We start from the raw sequence: 19,533 nt of genomic DNA, 5'->3' as shown, positions 1-19,533 counted from the left end.
ATGCCACAGGAGCCCAGCTTATAGCTTGCAAACCATTTTTCAAATTCCTCTATGGCATTTTATTTGAAAAAAATCTCTGCTAATCTTTGAAAATCACAGATTCCAAGATATATCGGTTTATAAACAGAACATCCATTGCCAGTTTGATAGCACCTAACCCTAAATACTTGCTAGTTATTATATCTATGAAGTTGTAACAAAAGCACCAAATATTTTTTTCAGGTATGTATGGCATACTTGGACAGCATTCTGCTTTTATAGGACACCTTCCATGCACGGCTATCAAAAGATTTACAAACTTCAATTAACCAATACTCAGGATGACCTTGTGATGCAGACAGATACAGCTATCCTTGATTTTTATGCATTTACACACACTCGCACACAAACACACAACCACATTCAGAAAGACGTGCGTACGTGAGACTCAGCACGGATAACTACTCAAGTGAAACAACACCTAGAATGAACATGCTACATATAAGTTATATATTTCATCTTTTTTTTTTCCTGTTAACTTACAGTATGTGCACATTTATTTAAAAGTAAACATGGACACATATAGCCTGATATACATATGTCCATGCACTTACAGATCTCTGCACATAAGACAACTGCTTCTGTCACAGCTGGGCTCATTCTAGACTCCACAGTGTGCTTGTTGCCACAACTATGCAACTCATGTCAATTATTCTGCGGGAGACGCGTTTGGCATCATCTATGTAAAGTAATACATATACACATACAGACACATCAATACACTTAACCACCATTTTCAAAAGGTCACATTTGCTACAATCTATTACAGCCAAAAAAAAAGCCTCAAGAAGCAAAGTTAACAACCTTCACAAAGCCCAGGCACTGCGACACAAGTGCCCACGTTGGGATTTCCCTGGCTGTCAACCGTGCCAGCTGCTGTGCCCGCTCTCTGCCCCAGTCCCTGGGCACACTGCACTGCTTCTGCACAGCACATCTTGCAAGTCGCTGCTTGGAGGCTGGGTGCATGGAGAGCCCTGCTCCATCCAGACACCTCTGCACCGCCATCAATCTGATGTCAAAAACTGTGTCAGGCAATAGGCACCAAGGCTTTTACTTTTGCAGGAGAATGTTTTCAGCCTCTCCCTGCACCATTACCCCTCCAGTTGACAAAAATGACCTAAAAACCTCTATCAACAGAAATATAACAACTAAAAGAAATGGAATCAAACTCAGAGGCAAAATGTAGAAGCAGAACCCTGCATGCCTGAAAAAGGGCTGTGGAAGAACAGAATTTGTATTCCAAATAATTAAATATCTCTTACTCCTTCCTCTGCAGCACTTTCTGAGCTGTTTAAAACCAGGTGGCATTTGCATGCCATCAGTGGTCCAGAAACAAATCAAACTAAAAACACCGCAACTCCTCAAAACTACTCTATAAGTCAATGATTGATTTAAAAAATAAAAAGCAAAGGATAAAGGAAACGTATACATTAAAATGTACATAGGTTAATTCTGTTCTGGGCACCAAAAAAAAATTTATATCAAGTCTTTGAGATCAGTAACACTCTACGTTCTCCATTGCTATGCTGACAAATCTGTGAAAATCTCATTGAAATAGGTCTTAGGTATTTTTTTTTTTTTTTATAGCCGGGAAACAAACAGCATTGCTGAGAATGAGAAAGTTGTCAGACTAACCGAATAAAAACAAAAACTACACATAAGACTTCAGAAAAATAAAATCTGTCAAGCAATAATTATGTAGTAATTTTCTATTTTTTTAACATGCAAAATTACGTAAACCTCAGTGAGAAATCTGGTTTGCGATTGCTCGTGTCAGCATGTTTTTTTCCAAATGTACCAGCGGCAACATGGAAAATCATATTTCTGCGTTATTTTCACCCAAGTGCTTGCACATTCCAAAAACGATCATCTCCATATGCAAAATCATAACAGGAGAATTGAACATTTTTTTTTTAAAGCTGTTCTTTTGACCTTTCTCTTGAGTGAAAGGACAGCGAGACAATACACTCACCAGCATTGTTCACAATGACGGCTCCATCACCGGAGATTGAGGGCCGTTATTACTAAAAGGAACTTTAAAGTGCCAGGAGAAAAAGGGGAAAAATTAGAAAATAACACTTCTAAATATGCCGTACCTACAAGGAGAGTTTCAGGAGAGCAGACACGGAGCAACAAGAAATTGTCAGGTAAAAACAGCTGCAGTAAAACACAGACAATTAATTCAAAACAAAAGGTGCTATGATGAGAAATTGTCTCTTGCTATGCAGCATGCTCTAAGCTGGAGGTCCCGGACTCACTTCAGTCTTCTACAATACGGGCTTTTCTAATTCAAGAAAAATATATGACCCCTAAATACACGGTAAATCCAACATCATCTCCAGGAACGGAAAAGGAAAATCTGGACTGAAGCAAAGGGTTCTCATCAGTTTCTCATACTCTACCGAGAACAAATTAGAACATACTTCATTTTCCTTCTAAGCTTTCAACAGGACGCAGGATTTGTGAGATGTCCTTACAGCCATGGCAAAAATTGTATGAAAATGGCTACCTGTGTCTACACTACATCTCTTTCCTTTCACATGCACAACAACACAGGAATAAATAAAACCGTGTCCAAAACCAGGACAGTCCTATTATCGCCACTGTATTGTAATTTAAGTCCCATCTTGAAAAAGAAAAAGAAATGAGGTGACATTTGCCTGAAAAAAAAAAAAAAAAAAAAGTCCTCTTTTCTTCACATACATACAAGTTTGTGATTTTATGAATGGATTCTGCGTTGTTCGCTAAATCCTTACAGGGCAGGAATATTCACTGTACGACGACTAAAGTCAGCCGAAGGGTGACTAGGTGCAGATTTGCTGGGATCCCACAAAACGAACAGGATTTCTCATCCATTTTTTCCTCTCCCATTCAGAAAGGGAGTGCAAGAAAATTCCAGCTCAGCAGGGACACAGAGCCATCGCAGGTTGTGTGATAACAGCTTGCCACCTGCTTTTCGCAAGTTGTCTTTGCGAAGTGCAAGGGGCACTGAATAGTAACGTTGCCTGTGGTGATAGGAGTGCACTGAACAGCTCAATATGCAAAAGCACTTACTGGTACACAGTGCTCTTCACAAAGGGCATTGCAGAATGCTTTCCAGTCTGTCAGAAGTGCTAGGACAGGAAATATTAGTGAGTGTGCCGCAGGAGGAACGTAAGCACTTGCCATCACAGTAAAATAAGGTATTAGTAAATGTAGGTACAAAGCTGCTCACAGCAAAAAAATAAGGGACAAAAAGACTCCTACCAAACAGCAAACTTAGCTGCAGTCAGATTAAAAGGAGCACTTCTTTGCAAGACCAGCAAGGGTTAACAGCGGCACACAAGCTCCCGTCCAGTCAAGATAGGGTCAAACGATGTGCAGTGAAAGTTTCAAGTCCTCAATCCCCCAGAGCTTGTTTGCTAATTACATTTGCAATTACAAACATGACAAATATATTATTATACAGTGCGTTCCACCTTGAGCGGGCACGTTCTCCTCCTGGGCAGCCACAGCCAGCAGCCACACTCACGAGCACAGGCAGAATCAAAGCACGCCGTGCTCCAGCTGCAAGGCACGTTCTGTGGGCGTCGCTACTGCTTCGAGGGGACAGGACAAGGCTGGGGAGAGGCAGGGCAGCAAGGATAAAACAGATGCAGAGTACGTTACAACAGTGTAATTCCTAAGCAGTAAAACTTATCAGATCGATAGCTATTAGTAATAAATAATACTAAATTCTGTTCCTGATGACAGGCACCAAGCACTCTGCACGTGTAAGCTGCGTAGGGATGACTACATTCAGAACTCAAACGCGGTCGATACTGGGATGGCAGAAAGAAAAAAAAAGGTTTTCGCCTCTCCAGCAGGGTCACCAAAAAAAAGCACTGCTAACATTGCCTTTGTTAAGTCCATTCACTAAACAACCAACCACCTGATTTGAGGTTTCTGCTGAAGCTCTGATCCTGCTATTTGCCCCCCCAGTTTCTATAGCAGCATTACCTAGAAAGCTCAATGCTGGGGGCTGGACAGATGCTACATTTCCTTCCTCTTGGTGCATAAACTAAAAATTCTGTGAAGTTAATAGCAGGAGATCCATGGATTAAAAAAATAGGTGTTACTGGGAAGAATTTCCCAGTCTCCACAGCCTGCAGCAGAGCTACTGCTTTGAAATACTGGCTGCTACGAACCTTGATTCCCAATCCAAGAAGCAGGAATTAGAAGGAAAAGCTGGATATAGGATTTTGGCTTTTAATATCCAAGCTGTGCCAGCATCTGTTTCTACTTTTACTATTTCTTCCTCTATTTAAAATTCTCTTTGCTATTTCAAACTCCAAAGCAATTCTACTGTGCTCCTAACAGAAGCTGTGAAGTCCACTGGTCTCAGGCTGAAGTCTTTTCCCTTCTCCCTTCTTCAAGCCCGTAAAAGCACTCGTGTCCTTGGAGCCCTGGCAAATTTGGGAAATGGACGCACTGACACAATGCACAGAACTTCTTACTGAGCTAAAATTATTGGGAAAATACAGAATATTTCAAATGACAAGGAATTCTGAGCAGTGGTAATAGAGCTGAAGCGGGGCTGGGGAACAGCAGCAAAAAGAGCACCGAGGATACAGCAGTGATCCCCTGGAAAGGGAGAAAACGGGATGTGAAATCTCTGTCACAGCAACTTTCTCTGATGCAATCTCTCCAAAGTCTTTCCCCTCTCAGGCTAAATGCAATATTTATTGATTACTTCAAATCAATACAGTGAAAAAAAATCCTACTTTTTAAAATATATTGATCTTTCCATATTTCTCAATAATTGATAATGATTAGACCATCTTTACTTTCACAAGTGGAATTGGAAAAGGAGGGAAAAGTTAATACAAATGTCATAAAGGTACCAATTTCCTCATCAGCCTCGTGCTCAATACGCACAGTACACCAAGACCCTATTCTGCAGTGGGAGTTTAGTCAGGAACCCAGCAACCAGGCTGCTTCCCTTACAGAGGTTTTTCAGTTTATTCCGTCAATAAAGCACACAACTCCCTCCCCACGTTCCCCAGTTAACAACTCCTCCCTGCCCCAGACTGTCAGAGACAGTCAGACCAGACCGCTGCATTCAGCTTCTCTGACTCAGATTTCCTCCCATTCACGGAATACAGACATTTCCAGTAACCTCTCAAATTAAGTCACATTTCCTCAGTCTGTGCATTAGAGTCAGTGACAACAACTTTGTCAATTCTTTGTTACAGGATCCAGAATTTGCCGTTTCACTGACTTAAAATTCCAATGTTATACCTTTCCGTCTCTCTATCAAACGTACCAGATATTCCTTTCAACTTTTCCTTTCTGCCCATAAAATAATTTTCATTTTTATCAGATCAGTGACTCATGTGTCTTTCTTGTACATCAGAGGAAACAGTGTAAGAGACATAGCATCTGGCAGTGCGCCCTTATTTGCCAATGATTTTTATTTTCCCTTCATTATGGTTACTTGGTCAGTTTCTGACTGTCATGGAGAATATTAATTAGGAACGGAGATGGCAATTTTGCAGTCCTGTCAGTATTCCTTGTGGCAGCTATTGCTGGACAGAAAAAATTGTCTGGGACATGGAAGTTGATACATAAAAGTAAAGCTGCCCCCTTTGAAACAGCCTTGGGTTTGCATATGAGCAATACGCAATACCAATACTCAGCGTGACCGTACCTATGTACGTGCATACAACTCCATATAAATATTTATATATGCACACACATGTTTGTGTGAATATAATCACCTATTTTGTCTGTCTGGATGCTGTTCCCAGTGCCTGTAAGCGCGCTCCCTTCGCGCTGTACTGCAGACAGACATTGTCATACAGTGTAACTAATGCATTCTCACCGTACGCCTCACCTGAGAGACAAACCGCAGGTACAAATCACTGCCTTTGTCAGCTTCCCATCTGGAAGTCACGCAAAAGGTTGCCCCTCAGAGCTGCATCATCGACCCCAGGAATAATTCTCCCAAAGGTCAGTACCAAAAGGTAGAAAGTGGTCACCAAAGAGGAGACTCCTGTACAAGAAACCAAGCGCATACACTGCCGTAGGATGCACAGGGTCAAAAACAGAGGGTCAGTATCAGGAGTCAGTATTTCCTTACTCTCACTGCAAGACCCCGTGCTGAGGGAAAGCACTCAGCCCACCAAATGGAACGTCCCTGGTTCCCGATGCCATCGCTCAGACTTGCACACACAGACAGAGGAAAGGGAACTTCCAATGCTTCAGAAAGACAAACCCAAAACCTCAAGAGTGTGATGAGGGATAATGAATTCCTTTCCCTTGTTCATTTTTGTTTGCTTTTGAGTGCATTACAAATATTAAGCTCCCCTTAAACTCCAAGGTGAACAGAGTCACCTTTCCTCTCCTTTGCCTTGTTTCTCTCCATAGTTGCAAGGTGAAATACAGTTTCCAGGTAACTGTATGGATCCCCTATTGAGTGACTACAGCTCCTTCTCCAGCCACATTCAATCCTTCTTTCCATTTTCTCCTATAGCTTAACAAGCAACTAACAAGAAGAGGCAGCCTGTGATATTTAAAAATTCACTCTTAAATTAAGGTTTAATTTGATGACAAATGCTGCCCACATAATTTAAAGCATTCTTTTTTTTTTAAAGGAAAATAACTATGAAAATCTTTTTCAGTGATTAACAGTCAGGAAGACTCACTCACAACAAAAAGGACGATACGCTCACACAACCAGCTACTATCACAAGCACAACCACAATACCTGTATTTACCCAATATGTTCATAAATGTGTTACAATGGGGGAAGAAGCAGATCAAGAAGCATATATTGGGTCAACTCTTATCCTCAGCTACAAAACGCAAGCCAAAATCTAACCCTAACAACACAAGAACGTAAACCCAAGCAATAGCAGACACACTGCACACACGTCAATTTTTCCACAGTTTAGGGCTTCTCGCACCTTTTCCTTCTCTCACCAACTTTTCCCAGACTCAGCCATAATTCCCCACTTCATCACTGCACTCTTCTAATTAAACAAAATAAAATGGATTGAAATATTTAAAATGGTATTTCTTGGTTTCCCTCCCCCGACCTCATCAGTGTTAGGATGGCAGCTGGCTGGCACACACAGCCACGTCAAGCACTCCTCTCAACTGAGAGCACTACAACAGATTCTCATGGCAAAGAGCAGATCTGCCCACTGCAAAGCCATGGGAGCTCAGCTGCACTTCCCCAGGGCCACCTCCACCTGCCTGCTGCGTGGCCAAAGGGCTGGGAACACAGTAGGGCACTGTTCCTGAGCTGGGAGCTGCCCGAAAGCCCTTGGTGATACAGCACAGGGACAGCAATCCAACGTGCAGATCCCTTCCTACTGCTTTCGTGATGTTGGAGTTTCTTTTCTCAATTCCAAAACTGGAACAAATAAAAAGTTAAGAGACACTATAGCAAGTGATAACGCTATACCTTTTGACTGTAGCATTTTCTTCTGTTGTTTTGGTGTTTGTTTGTTTGGTTTTTAATGAAGGTAAATGCACTTCATGCTTTTGGCTTTATGTTAAAAGACTCCCATAAGCACACAGAATACATTTCCCTCAAGAAACTGTTTATTTTTAATTCGGGATGGAGCAGCCACAAGTGAAGCAGTAGAGAAAAGAAAATCACACAGGTCAGACTATTAATTTCTATCAACAATTCTAAGTCACATTTTAATGAAACGCTGAAAGCGGGGGATTAAAATAGGGAGAAAGGAGCATAAGAACAGACAATATCAGCAAGCAAAACGGATAAAGGACAGCTGTAACAAGGAAAGAGAGGTCAATATCATTGAGGGTTTTGGTTGGTTTTAAGTGTTTTAATTTTACTAAATAGAATGCGTTCTTAAAACAAACACAATGAAGCCGGCAAATGACCTCGCTCCTAGCCCCTATCCCCCTCCGGATGACACCACAGAACCTGTGTAGGTGACACACAGATTAACATGAAAACACAAAAGGGGATTCCGCTCGTGGAGATTTATCTGAGGGGAGAAACGCACATGGAACTGAATGACTCCAGTGAGCTGGATGCAGACGCTGTGAAAATTTTGCCTTGTTTCCTAACTTCCCCAAAAGGATCAAACCAAACTTAACACGTTAACGCGGCTCTGAACACAGCGTTACCGGGTACCGCTCGGCGCAGGATACAAAGAGCAGCGGCAGGTGCTGAGGTAGCTGCCAGCGGTCCCGGCTCGGGATGCTGCGGCCAGCCCTGCCGCTCCGCTCCTCTCCTGGCAGGCACCCCGCAGAGCGAGCTGTGAGAAACTCCTTTTCCGATGGGGATTTCGGGTCAAAATACGAGATTTGTTACAACAATAATAACAACAACAAAAAATCGCAATAGTATTTTAGCGAATCCACTTTCTGTAATTTTATGCATGTCTCCTTATAGACGCCTAAGAATCCACGTAATAAAAATCCTAGCACCGACGGGAAGTACCACTGTGCAGACTGGACTGCCAGTGCTCAGCGTCAGCCCGTTCCTAGGAGATGAAGCGTTAGAGGGAGAAGTTACAAGGAAATAAAGCGTCGGCCCCGCGCACCGACTCCCGGCGCTCCCGCGCGGCACCCGCCCGCTCCTATCCCCGCGGCGAGGCAGAGGCGCGCCAGGTCACGGCCCCGTCCCGTCCCACCGGCAGCGCTGCCGGTCCCCGCCCGCCCGCGGCTCGCCTGGTCCCGGCGCGGCACAACGCGGCGCACTCACTGGTTGTGGTAGCCGAGCGGGTCAGAGATGCACAGCTCGGAAATGTCCATCAGTCCACTTTGAGCATTCCCGGTTGGAGAAAAATAAAATAAAATAAAAATAAAAAAAAAGAGAAATAAAAGAAAGAAAGAAGGGAAACAACAAGAGGACAACTCGGGCGCCGGGCGTGGAGCCGCGGCAGGGAGCCGGCCGAGCCCGGCGGCAGAGCAGAGGCGGACGGGCCGGGCCGGCAGCTCCGCTGCGCTCCGCTCCGCGCCCGGACTCTGGCAGCGGCGGGAGGCGGGCGGCGCGCAGGACCCAGCCACGGGGGATTTCGCCGCCCCGAGCCCCGCTGTAGCTTTAACACCGGGAGATGGATGGAGACGGACGAGCGGCGATTGGCTCCCGCGCGGGGGCCGGGCTTGGAGCGCGGCTGGGGGAGGCACGGCCGGGGGGGACCCGCTCCGGCCTCACGGGCGCAGCGCTCCCGGGGGCGGCCCCGGGCCGGGCGGCGGCGGCGGGACGCGCGGTGACAGCCCGCCGTCCGGTCCCGGCAGGGAAAGCAGCGCGGCGGGCGGCACGCGCGGCCCGCATCTCTCGCACCTTTACCGGCGGCCGCAGAGTTTAGGGTTAGGGGAAACCCCGCGGAGCGGAGCTCCGGGAGCAATTCCTCCCGCGGGCGCGCAGCCGGCGGGCAGCAGCGCACACGGCTCCGCACGCACAGGCCGAGGCTCGCTGCCGCAGCCCCGCATCCTCAGCACACGCAGGCAGACGAGCACCCGATCCCGGTTTCAGAGCAGCACCGTTCAGATATCGCTTCAGCGCAGCCTGAGAGCGTGCCGGAATAAACCCTGGCACTGAGACCAGAATCGGACGTTCGGGATAAAAGCACGTATTGTCAGGCACACGCCTGTAGGTACGGACCCTCAGAAACGTTACAATCAAAACCAACACAAAACAATCCTCATGAAAGACCTTTCTAAGCTCTGCATATACACCAGCTGCCCTGTCACAAGGCTTTCCACTATCCTCACGTTTTCACACCCATGCAACCTCACTGCCTTCCTACGGCAGCAGAGCAGTTCCCAGCTGAAGAATCCTCTCTGTACAAGCACACAAGCCTCAGCCACACGCCCAGGGCCTTGTCCTGGAAGCCTGACTCACGTGGAGGTACCCTGCAGGGTCTCTTTGGTCACTGCCACCAGCCCTTTGACTCCCAAAGGGCACAGATGCAAACCTCCCATGCCCCTCTCTTACACCTCTACTTTGTGCTTAGGTGTCTGATGCTCAAATATACTAACATAACCTTCACTGACAAACAAGAGAGGCCCTTTTAAAACGGAAATAAACACAACTGAGCAAAACTTCACTCTCCTATGTCAGGCAAATGAAAAGTTGGAGCATTAAGGATACACCTTAATACAAGGCACAGAATCTATTTTGAGGCAAAAGCGTAGCAGCAGGAGAAGCAATGATCCTTAAGAACTTTCCAGATGGGAGGGGCTATACAGCAAAAGAGGGAAACAGTGTTTATTGCTATGTTTACAGCTGACTCACTAGGTTGTAAGAAAGTTTTAGGCTAAGCATCTTGGGAGAAACTTGAAGCAGACTATATTCAGAAAAAGAGGAATAGTCAAATTCACAAACACCTTCTTTGCTAAAGGCAGCACAACTTTCTCAACAAGTTTTCTAACAGAGATCGTAAGCACTATGGAACATGCAACAAAAACACCATATGAACTTGCGGCAGGTCCTGCTGCATCCCCTGACTGTGCAGGGACAAGCTGCAGTATTCTGATCAATTTCCCTTAATACAAGACACATGAAGAAGCCACTGAAAACCTTAGTTTAGAAAACAGAAGACAACAGAGACTTGTCCACACTTTCAAAAGTAGAGCCAAATCTGCTTACCTGAATGTTGCAGGTGACACAAAGTTCAGAATATACATCTCCTAAGTGACACATCAGTACAGTGAAAACTCTAAGATGCTTTGATTGCCAGTAAGTCTGAAGATGGGCTTGGGGGTAACTGGAGCAGTGCCCAGTATTGCGAGGAAGGGATCTCACCAACCACACTGAAGAACCTGAACGCAACCAGAGATGAGGAGGAGGAAACAAGCACCAGTGCATTCCCTGCAGGGGTCTGAGCTCAGAGGGACTTACTGATGACCTGGTTGCTGCTTGAAGAGGATTCCTGATGTATCAAGAGACGCTGGAGGAGGCACACAGGGTCAGGGCAGGGTTCAAGAGCAGCCAGTGTGTTTGCAGTGAGCTGACTTGGACTGAAAACTATTTTATATGGAAAGATGCTCACTGTCTGCACACTGACTGTGCAGAATTAGTTCAGCTGTAGGCTCTCAGTGAACAGGAGAGCAGAGTGGGCATGGCCTGGCAGGCAGGTATTAATCTCCCAATACCTGATGTTTTATTCTTTCACTTTAAGATTTAACCAGGCTGAGGCAAGGCAAGCAGGAAACCATGTGATCGCCCGGCTCAAGGTCCATGGGGCCAAATTAGCTGATATCAGCAGTACAATGGTGGGTTTGTACTCTGGAAATGGGCTGCTGCTGAAAGAACTGCCTGGGTAAGGTGGGTATTTACAAAGTGGTGCAGAAATGTAACACTGATTTCTCCTAATCCAGTGCAAGTGAACAAATGGAGCTTCCCCCACCTCAAAAGGGGCTGAGCAGAAAACTTCTTTCCTCTGAAGGCTATAAAGGAACAACTTCCACTGTCTGGGCCTGATCTGTAAGCTTGAATTCCCCAAGGAATGGGACAAGAGTTCTGAAGGCTGATCTGAGAATCTCAGGAGGCCCCATCTTCCTCTGCTTCATCCCCTCTGCACACCATTCTCACTGAGCTCTTCTCATAGCTTTAGCCCAACTCTCTTCCCTCCAAAGATTAAAGGAAATACTGATCTTGAGATGGCCTTCCTTCCAACATACGTGTTGTAAATATGTGCCAGAACAAGTTTAGAAAGACTAACATTTGGTTGTCAGATCCAAAAGCCACAGTCTAAGTAAATACAAAGTAGAACCGCACACACAACAAAGCAAAGCTAGCTTGTCCTGTGAGCACAGCCCTTGTTGGCCTGCCTGAATCAGGCCTCCCAAATGCTGCTCTCCCTCCAGGGGGGGGCAGGAACACTCAAGCCCGCTTGATTTGCAGCCTCTGAACAGAGCACAACTCAGGTAAATGCTACCTGTTGAGTTGATCATCATAAGGCAGCCTTTGGATTTTGAGGTCCCCAGTTCTTCTCTTGCCTGACCCCAATGCAGAGCAATGACTTTCCATGAGTTAACTTAGAAGAGAGCACAGTTAGAGTGCAGCTGGTGTCCCACCAGTACCGCTTCTTTGAGGTATGCAATCTCCCCTTACACAAAAAGATGTCTTTCATACATTTTGCTGGCTCTTCCAAGAGATATTGGGTTAAGAATTTATTGAGAAACTTTCCCCCATTCTTTAATGACTAAGGAATTTTCAATGGATTAACTTCTTACTTTTTAAAAACTTTTATCATGAAATAAAGATCAGCTTTCCAGGAAGATGACTGATTGACTGACAAATTTCATTTGGACTAATATAGGAGCAACCTGCAAATCTTGCCAAACAAACCTGATTTCACTTGGTGATAAGGCTAGTTTTCTGTGAATAAGGAAAATACAGCAGAAGATAATATCTAGTTACTTTGGGGGGTTGGTGTTTTTTGTTGGTTTTTTTTTTTCCTTTTATGAAGCCCTACTATTGTATTCTCATAAGGAAGTGAATGAGGTGCTGCACAGGGCAAAAACCATACCTACTTCGGAGAACTAAGCTGAGCTTGCGTACATGCAGTCCTGCCTTGTTGAGTTTCTCTTTACCCAGAAGACCAGCGGCTTTTCCCAGACCCCATCTCATTTAAAGGAACAACAGTTACACAGGATTCATCGGGATGAATTTAGAAGACAACCCTTTCACACTATAGAGGTGAACAGCACAGCTTAAGTCCCTGCGTTGCATGCCCTCAACCCTCTACATTGTAAAACTTGTAACAATGAAGAGAAACTTAGGTTCTCTGAGCATAGGTCCCTAATCACCAGTGGGCATTCGCTACTCTCACATACATCCCCTTGCTTCCCCCATCCCAGATGAGGACTCTATCCATGAGGACAAGACAGACTTCTCTATCTGGGGGCTCTGTTCTACCTTCCCTCACTATATTTAAACAAAAGAGTTCGCTGTCACCAAAGACAATTTGTCATTCTTTACTGAACTCCATACTGATTTTTTGTTTTCCCCAAAACTTTCCTTATGGCTTTATGAACAATATGCTCTACCTAGAAGACATCACCACCATCACTGCTAAAGCTCAACATCTATTTAAACAGAAAATAGTTTTCATTTAAGTAACTGCTCATCTGAACACCCTTAGACATGCTTCGAGCATTATCTAATCTCTGAAACATTTGTTATAATTCTCAACCTATAGACTGTCAAATCATATCATGAAGAGGCTGACATGCCCAAGATGAAACTGAGCAAGTCTGTAGCACAGTGTAAGTCTGCGTATGTGTCTTAACCCTTACTGTCCTGCTTTGCCTCAGAATTATCTGTCCCAGAGATGTGACCTTTCATTAGGCTCCAGTTTTTTCAATTCTGAATTTGGATGTGGCAGTATTAGGAGCCTTCAGATGATACACAGTCCCTCAGTTGCTAATGAGAAGTTAACCACACCTATTTTCTTCTAATAATCCTTACTTCTGTAGGGTCAGTGTTGATTTTTGTCCTTCCCTACTTGTTGTGTTTCCTACTTTGCAGCATTTACAGTAGGATAAGCTCTGCTTCCAGAGCAGAACACGTTTCTGCTGGCGTCTTAGATGAAAGTGCACAGACATGCAAACAGCCAAAGAAAAGCTAGGCAAAGCTGCATTAACTTTCACAGAATTTAAAACAGGGCATCAGAATAAGAGGAATATCAGAATATTCCTACATAACACTATGTATTTTATCAAATGGGAAAGAATAAAGACAGTGTGAAAAATATAGTTTTCTAGATTAAGAGCTTGTAGAAAGAAATTTACTTCTTTTTACATGAGGGAGGCAAGAGAGGAAATCTTTTTACTGGGTTTATGCTTTCTTGTGTCATTAATTTGCTTAAAATATTTGATATGGATTTCTAACCCTCCTTCTCAGAAATAATGCAATTTATCTACTTTCACATTTTGTCAACCTACTTCTTTGGCCAGAGCTTGGCTAGCTCTTGTTTAACTAAGCAATCAGCAACCTTCCTCAAAAAAGGCAGGTAATTACAAAGGTAGATTGATCTTGCAGACTTGGATGACCTGTGTCCAAGCTACAAATTTTGACCGGTTGCTGATCTGTATCCCTTGATGTATTTACAGCAACCCTCAGCTGGGCCACCTTGGCCAAGCAGAATATGACCAAGACATTGACAGGAAAGTGGTTTTATTCATATTGACAGCTACACATCATCTACTAGCTATTCCGGGACTCTGTCCAAATTGCAGCAAAGCAAAAATGAACCCTTCTCCATCCATAATTCCCAATTAGCAACAGCAATTAGGCTATTTGCTTCCATACTACCAGGGACAGGGAGGGAACCCACATGGCATCCAAAATTTTTGAAACTGCCTCTGCTTAGCCATCACTGACACGAGAAGGGTGGCTTTTCCAGTGTGGTAGTTCATCCTGGCAGATGGGACAAAGCCAAACAGCTTCAACCTTTCAATCTGAATACACTACCTTAAAGTCTTTCATTAAGAAAGAACAAGGTGGGAGGTCAGGAGGTGCCTGAGAATGCTCTTTCATTCCTCTAACATAGGGAGACTATTCGCTGCTTCTTTCTGCAGTCCTGGCCATCCTAACCACTTCAGGACCCCAGCATTCACCGTACCAGCTTACTTGCTGAACTACTCACAAGAAATAGCTGCCTTGTCAAGACGAAGAGCAGTTACTTACTAGTATGCAGCAAGGAAAGAATTAAAACATGTTCACTTCTGCACTGATAATGCTGAATGTCTCAGCCCAGAAAGAGAGGGGCTTAAAAAGAATGCAAATGTTTCCAAGTTACAGCTGTTAGAAAGCATATCCAACACAGGTTAAGCTGTGGAGATGGAAGATAATTTTCCAAATCTGTGATGGAAACAGGAACTTCAGCATGTGCAAGATAACTTTTCTCAGCAACAGAAATGAAGCAGCTGCAGTGGCCCAAGCTTTCCAGTTTGAATTCTAGAATGTGTCAAAAAAACAGTGGGTATGTGTGCAATTTCCTCTTAGCTGGGTTCTCTGTGAAGGTAACACAGTTCTTCTGGAAAGTGATGCAGGCAGTTACAAAAGCAAACCAATGAAAAGTTTCCATCAAGAGTATAGAGGATGAAAAGAACAAGGATTAAAGGCTTTCTTTTCCCTGCCAGAATTTTCATCTAGCCTTGGTCATCAGAAGACATTGGCTTCACGTGATCAGCAAGGCCAAATACAGAAGAGCTTAGTGGCTGGAGATCTGTGAGAATTGTTTAACAGCAAGACAAACCTGCAGGTTCCAAGTGACCTTAAGAAACCTGATGGAAAACAATCTGACAAAAAAAAAAAAAAAAAAAGAAAAAAAGCAGAGATTATCACATGATCAACAGCCCTTCTGGTCACCTTCTCTAACCCCAGAACACTCCTGTTTCTAACAGTAAGGAGTTGCTGGTTTTGGCTAAAGCCAGGCATGCCAAAGGCCAGTTTCCAGTTTAGAGACAGATGTATGAGAAGCACAATAACTACAAGAACCCTCTGCCTTGGATTGGATCAGTTAAGTACACCTCCACTTTGAAGATCTGTTCTGTACGAACTGTTGTGTTTATATATAGAAAATACAGATTTTTCACAACTCCCTCTTGAGTGTATTTATTACTTATACAACATTTATTTCACTTCCTCAACAAACACAAATTGGTAATAATCCATCACACCCTCAGCTCTTATTTCATTAGACTACTTTGCCAACAAACTGCATCCCAAGCTTAACATACTTTTAACTTCTGAGTCCCAACACCTCATTCAGATACTTGGCAGTGAAGCACATGCTAGGATATTGCTGCTTTTATCAATAAGCTATTAATATTCAAAAACTGCCTTCAGAGCAGGAATGATCACAGTTACACGTGCTTTTTCCAAACAAGAAATTGAAAAAGCAGCAGAAAACCAATTCTTACCTATACCACATATAACCAAACATCATTTAAGAGTGACAAGGCTACTCAGGACCATATGAACTTGTCTTATTTAGCTATGTGATGTATGCACATGTAAGATCAAGAGAGTAGTCAGTCAAAAAGAGGTGCATGCTGATTCCCAGAAAGAAAGGTTCTCTACGCAAAGGTAAGGAGAAGCCCTACTTTGCTAAGCAGCCCTGTGAGCTTCAAAAGATAGCACTTGCTCTTGTATGTGGAAATACAGGTCCCCAGATGTCTTTGTAAAAGTCCCATTGAGGTGACTTCCAAGTTTCTCAGAGGTCCAGGCACAGAGGATGCAATAAAGCCATCTCCTGATGGACTTGAGCACGCGTCAGTGTATTTCAGCAAATATGCCTTCATCCTTTCTGCACTGCCAGCTTTGCCATTCTTGTGGCAGCATTATAGAAAATTACTTCTCAGTATCATTGTTAAGGCAAACTCAAATCTCAGTCCCATGTGGTCTGAGGGTGACTTTGGTGCTACAGCTTCCTAGCAACAGATCCCCTTGGTCTCCACTGTGCTTACAAAGGAAAAACCAGTTTTGGTCTTTCACTCATCTCTCGAGCACTTTTATTGTACTGATCAGGGACTACCAATGCCCACCTCTTTTCTCCTCTGTCAAACGTACCAAGCTTCCATTAAATATTTACAGTCAGCTGAAATCAGTAGAACTTAATCCATCTTTTAGGCCTTGCTTATCAACATGTAGCAATATTTCATAACTCATGTGGCTAGAAATTCAGCAAAAGGTAGGCTTTATGCCAAGGCATAAGTACCAGAGGTTGTTGTTATCAGATTCCTTCTGGGAACCATATAGACTGGGGCCAGCACCCCTCTTTGTTAAACCTGTGGCTGCTTCAGGACAGAGAGAAGGAAGATGGTAGGAGACAAAGAAAGTCACTTCCTCAAAAACAGAGATCTGCAAAGTAGCCAATGATGAGGCACCGAGGATAACACTGTCTGGCTTTCTAGGGAGAAGACACTAGGCAAGGGCACTCAGAGAGATTACTTCATTTCTAGGGGCTCATTCATTGCATGAGGAGAAACATTAAACTGGTTTATCAAGCACCGTGGGAAAGTATCAGTGACATGAAACAGCATGAGGCCTGCTAGTATATGTCCCAGGCACCTGGCCACCAGCAGGACAGGTGTTGCATGTCCTACTGCACAGCATGTATGTTCTGCTTGCAGAGACAGTACTAATACTTCCAGAAATACAAAATGCTTCTGCATAGACACACCTAGGTGACACCCATCAGAGGAGCAATAAATATCTTCAGGTTTGTACAAGGCTACATTCCAAGCACCTTTAGGTCTGATCACATACTTGCTACACAAAGACAACTTAAAAAAAAAAGTTTTACTACAGTCTATATATACAAAGTACAAGAACACCAGCGTGAGCCCCGCGTATTTGACCAGCTGTCAAAATGCCCATTATTGATATGCTGTAGATCAGCTGAACAGGTAACAGAGAATGCATTCCAAGTTTTTGCTCCCAAGCTTTTTCCTACTCTCTGGGAAGAAACAGACAGATATTCAGTAGAATAGAATAGGAAAGCTCACTAGGAAGGGACGCGCAAAGACCAAGTGCAACTGCTTTAGCACTTCAGGGCTGACCAAAAACTAAGGCAGATGATCAAGGATATCATCCACATTTCTCTTGAACACAGGCACAGGGCATTAAGCACCTCTTCGGGAAGCCTGTTCCAGTGTTTGACCACCTGAACATTTTCCCTAATGTCCAGTCTGAACCTCCTCTGGGGTACCTTTATGCCATTCTGCATGTCTTGTCATCAGCGATCAGGGAGCAGAGCCCAGCACCTCCCTCTCCGCTTCCTCTCCTTAGGAAGTTGCTGAGATCAGTGAGGTCACCTCTTGGTCTCTTTTTCTTCAGACTCAACAAGCCAAGTCATAGGACATGCCTTTCAGCCCTTTTACTAGCTTTGTTGCCGTCCTCCAGACACTTTAAGCATCTTAACATCATTTTTATATCATGGAGCCCAGAACTGCACACAATACTTGCTACATAAAGACAACTTTTTTGCACAGTACTTGTGTGCAGTAGTGAGCTCTTTCAACAGTAAAATATATCCAAAATTACAGTATATTTAGAGTGCTTCTGGAGTTATTAAACTCCTATTTATTTGTGAAGCATCCATGAGTATCACACACGCCCACTGCTCTCAAACAAGGGTCAATGCCAGTTGCAATACTTGGGGAGATGCCCCATAAAGGTTTGTCAGAATAAACCATGGGGCAGCACACTGGAGACAGTATACTGCAGCTTTACATGCAGTGTTACCATTTCACCTCATCCACAACTCTTGGCACAGCCTAAACACCCCCCACAACCCTCTCCCTAAAAGAAAGTGTTCTTTCAAAAATCAGAGGAGAAGCTGGGTCATCAGATGAGGGTAAAATTGGTTTAAAAGCCATTAAGAAGAAAGCAACCCAGGCTTTCAGGAGCAATCACAGCTGCTTGGGCTGATCAGGAGAGACAGAGGGAATTATTTATTTATGGAGTTCCTGTTCTCCCTGGGCAGGTGTATCCGCTGGGGAAGCGTTAAGAGAAGTAGGGAGCAGGATGCTGGTTGGAATCCTACTGAGGTTTTCCTGGCCTGGGTCTCAGGAGAGTTAAACAATTCACATCTGGAGCATCCAGGAGACATCAACCATCTCCCACAGCAGGAAAGGCCAGAAAGAGCACCATCACACAGGTTTCTGCTGAGATGAAGCACAGAGAGTCCCTGGCACCCAGTGCCATACAAGCTCTGTAGAGCTTTCAGTAAGATCCCTTCAGAGCAACAGTGCTTGAGTACACAGACACTTCTGTTTCTCTTTTCTTGTGGTTCAGCTGCTTCCCTTTAAACACAGATCAAGTGTCTCAAGGGACTCAGCAAGTGCTTAACAGACATGTCTGATGGAAGGACCTCCAATGAGAAAACCAAGACCTGAAAATCCCAATAGACACCCTCAATTTAATCCACAGCTGATAGACTAACCCTGAAGTTACATGCAACTAGATCCTAACTGCACAAAAAGCACAGTCTAGTCTGCATCCACAGCTCAGCAAAAGATGGGGAAGGAGGGACCAGCAGATTAAACAGGAGGAAATAACTAAATTGAGGCAGACAGCATGGGAAACTAAATTGAAAATTCTTTTTCAAGATACCGTACAGTATATTCTTAGTAGAGTATATAGTTCCTTTTTGTTTCCCCAAACTGGAGGATGAAGAGGTCTTACTCTCTAAAATAATAAAATTCCTTCCATTATTCAGAACCAATCTTCCAGTGCTAACTAAAAAAAAAGCTGCAGAAACAATCACAGATCTGCCCTGTCAGACACATCTGGCAACTATCCTCTTCTGATCTTGGTCAGAGAGCCACAAAGGGAAATCAAGTCTTGAAACTATCAGACACCACCTGAATTTCCCGCTGAAAAATGCTGCAAAAATGTTTCAGAAAGAGTCATTGATGGCAGCTGAACTCATATGAGTGGCACAGCCTAATGCCATATCAATTCATGTCTTCCTGCTATTCATTACTGATGAGATGCCAGAGATTAAGATTAAAAGGCAGGAGCCGACAATG

At 44.1% G+C, this 19,533-nt stretch overlaps 1 protein-coding gene across 7 annotated transcripts in view; it reads right to left on the bottom strand.

Moving 5' to 3' along the window:
• ESRRB (estrogen related receptor beta) overlaps positions 1–19,533 on the bottom strand; it is a 159,212-nt gene that overhangs the window by 71,218 nt on the left and 68,461 nt on the right. For 2 of the 7 annotated variants that reach the window (XM_048949007.1, XM_048949014.1), the window contains exon 1: positions 8,744–9,028. The exons of 3 other annotated variants lie outside the window; for them this stretch is intronic. In XM_048949007.1, coding sequence (XP_048804964.1) covers positions 8,744–8,793 — 50 coding nt within the window. In that variant the 5' untranslated portion in view covers positions 8,794–9,028. 2 more of the 7 variants (XM_048949013.1, XM_048949008.1) reach the window with 2 other exon arrangements.

This window comes from Lagopus muta, chromosome 6, assembly GCF_023343835.1.
Source record: "Lagopus muta isolate bLagMut1 chromosome 6, bLagMut1 primary, whole genome shotgun sequence".
Lineage (NCBI taxonomy): Eukaryota > Metazoa > Chordata > Aves > Galliformes > Phasianidae > Lagopus > Lagopus muta.
Note: the sequence above shows the minus strand (reverse complement) of the source record. Positions and strands in the feature narration are given on the sequence as shown.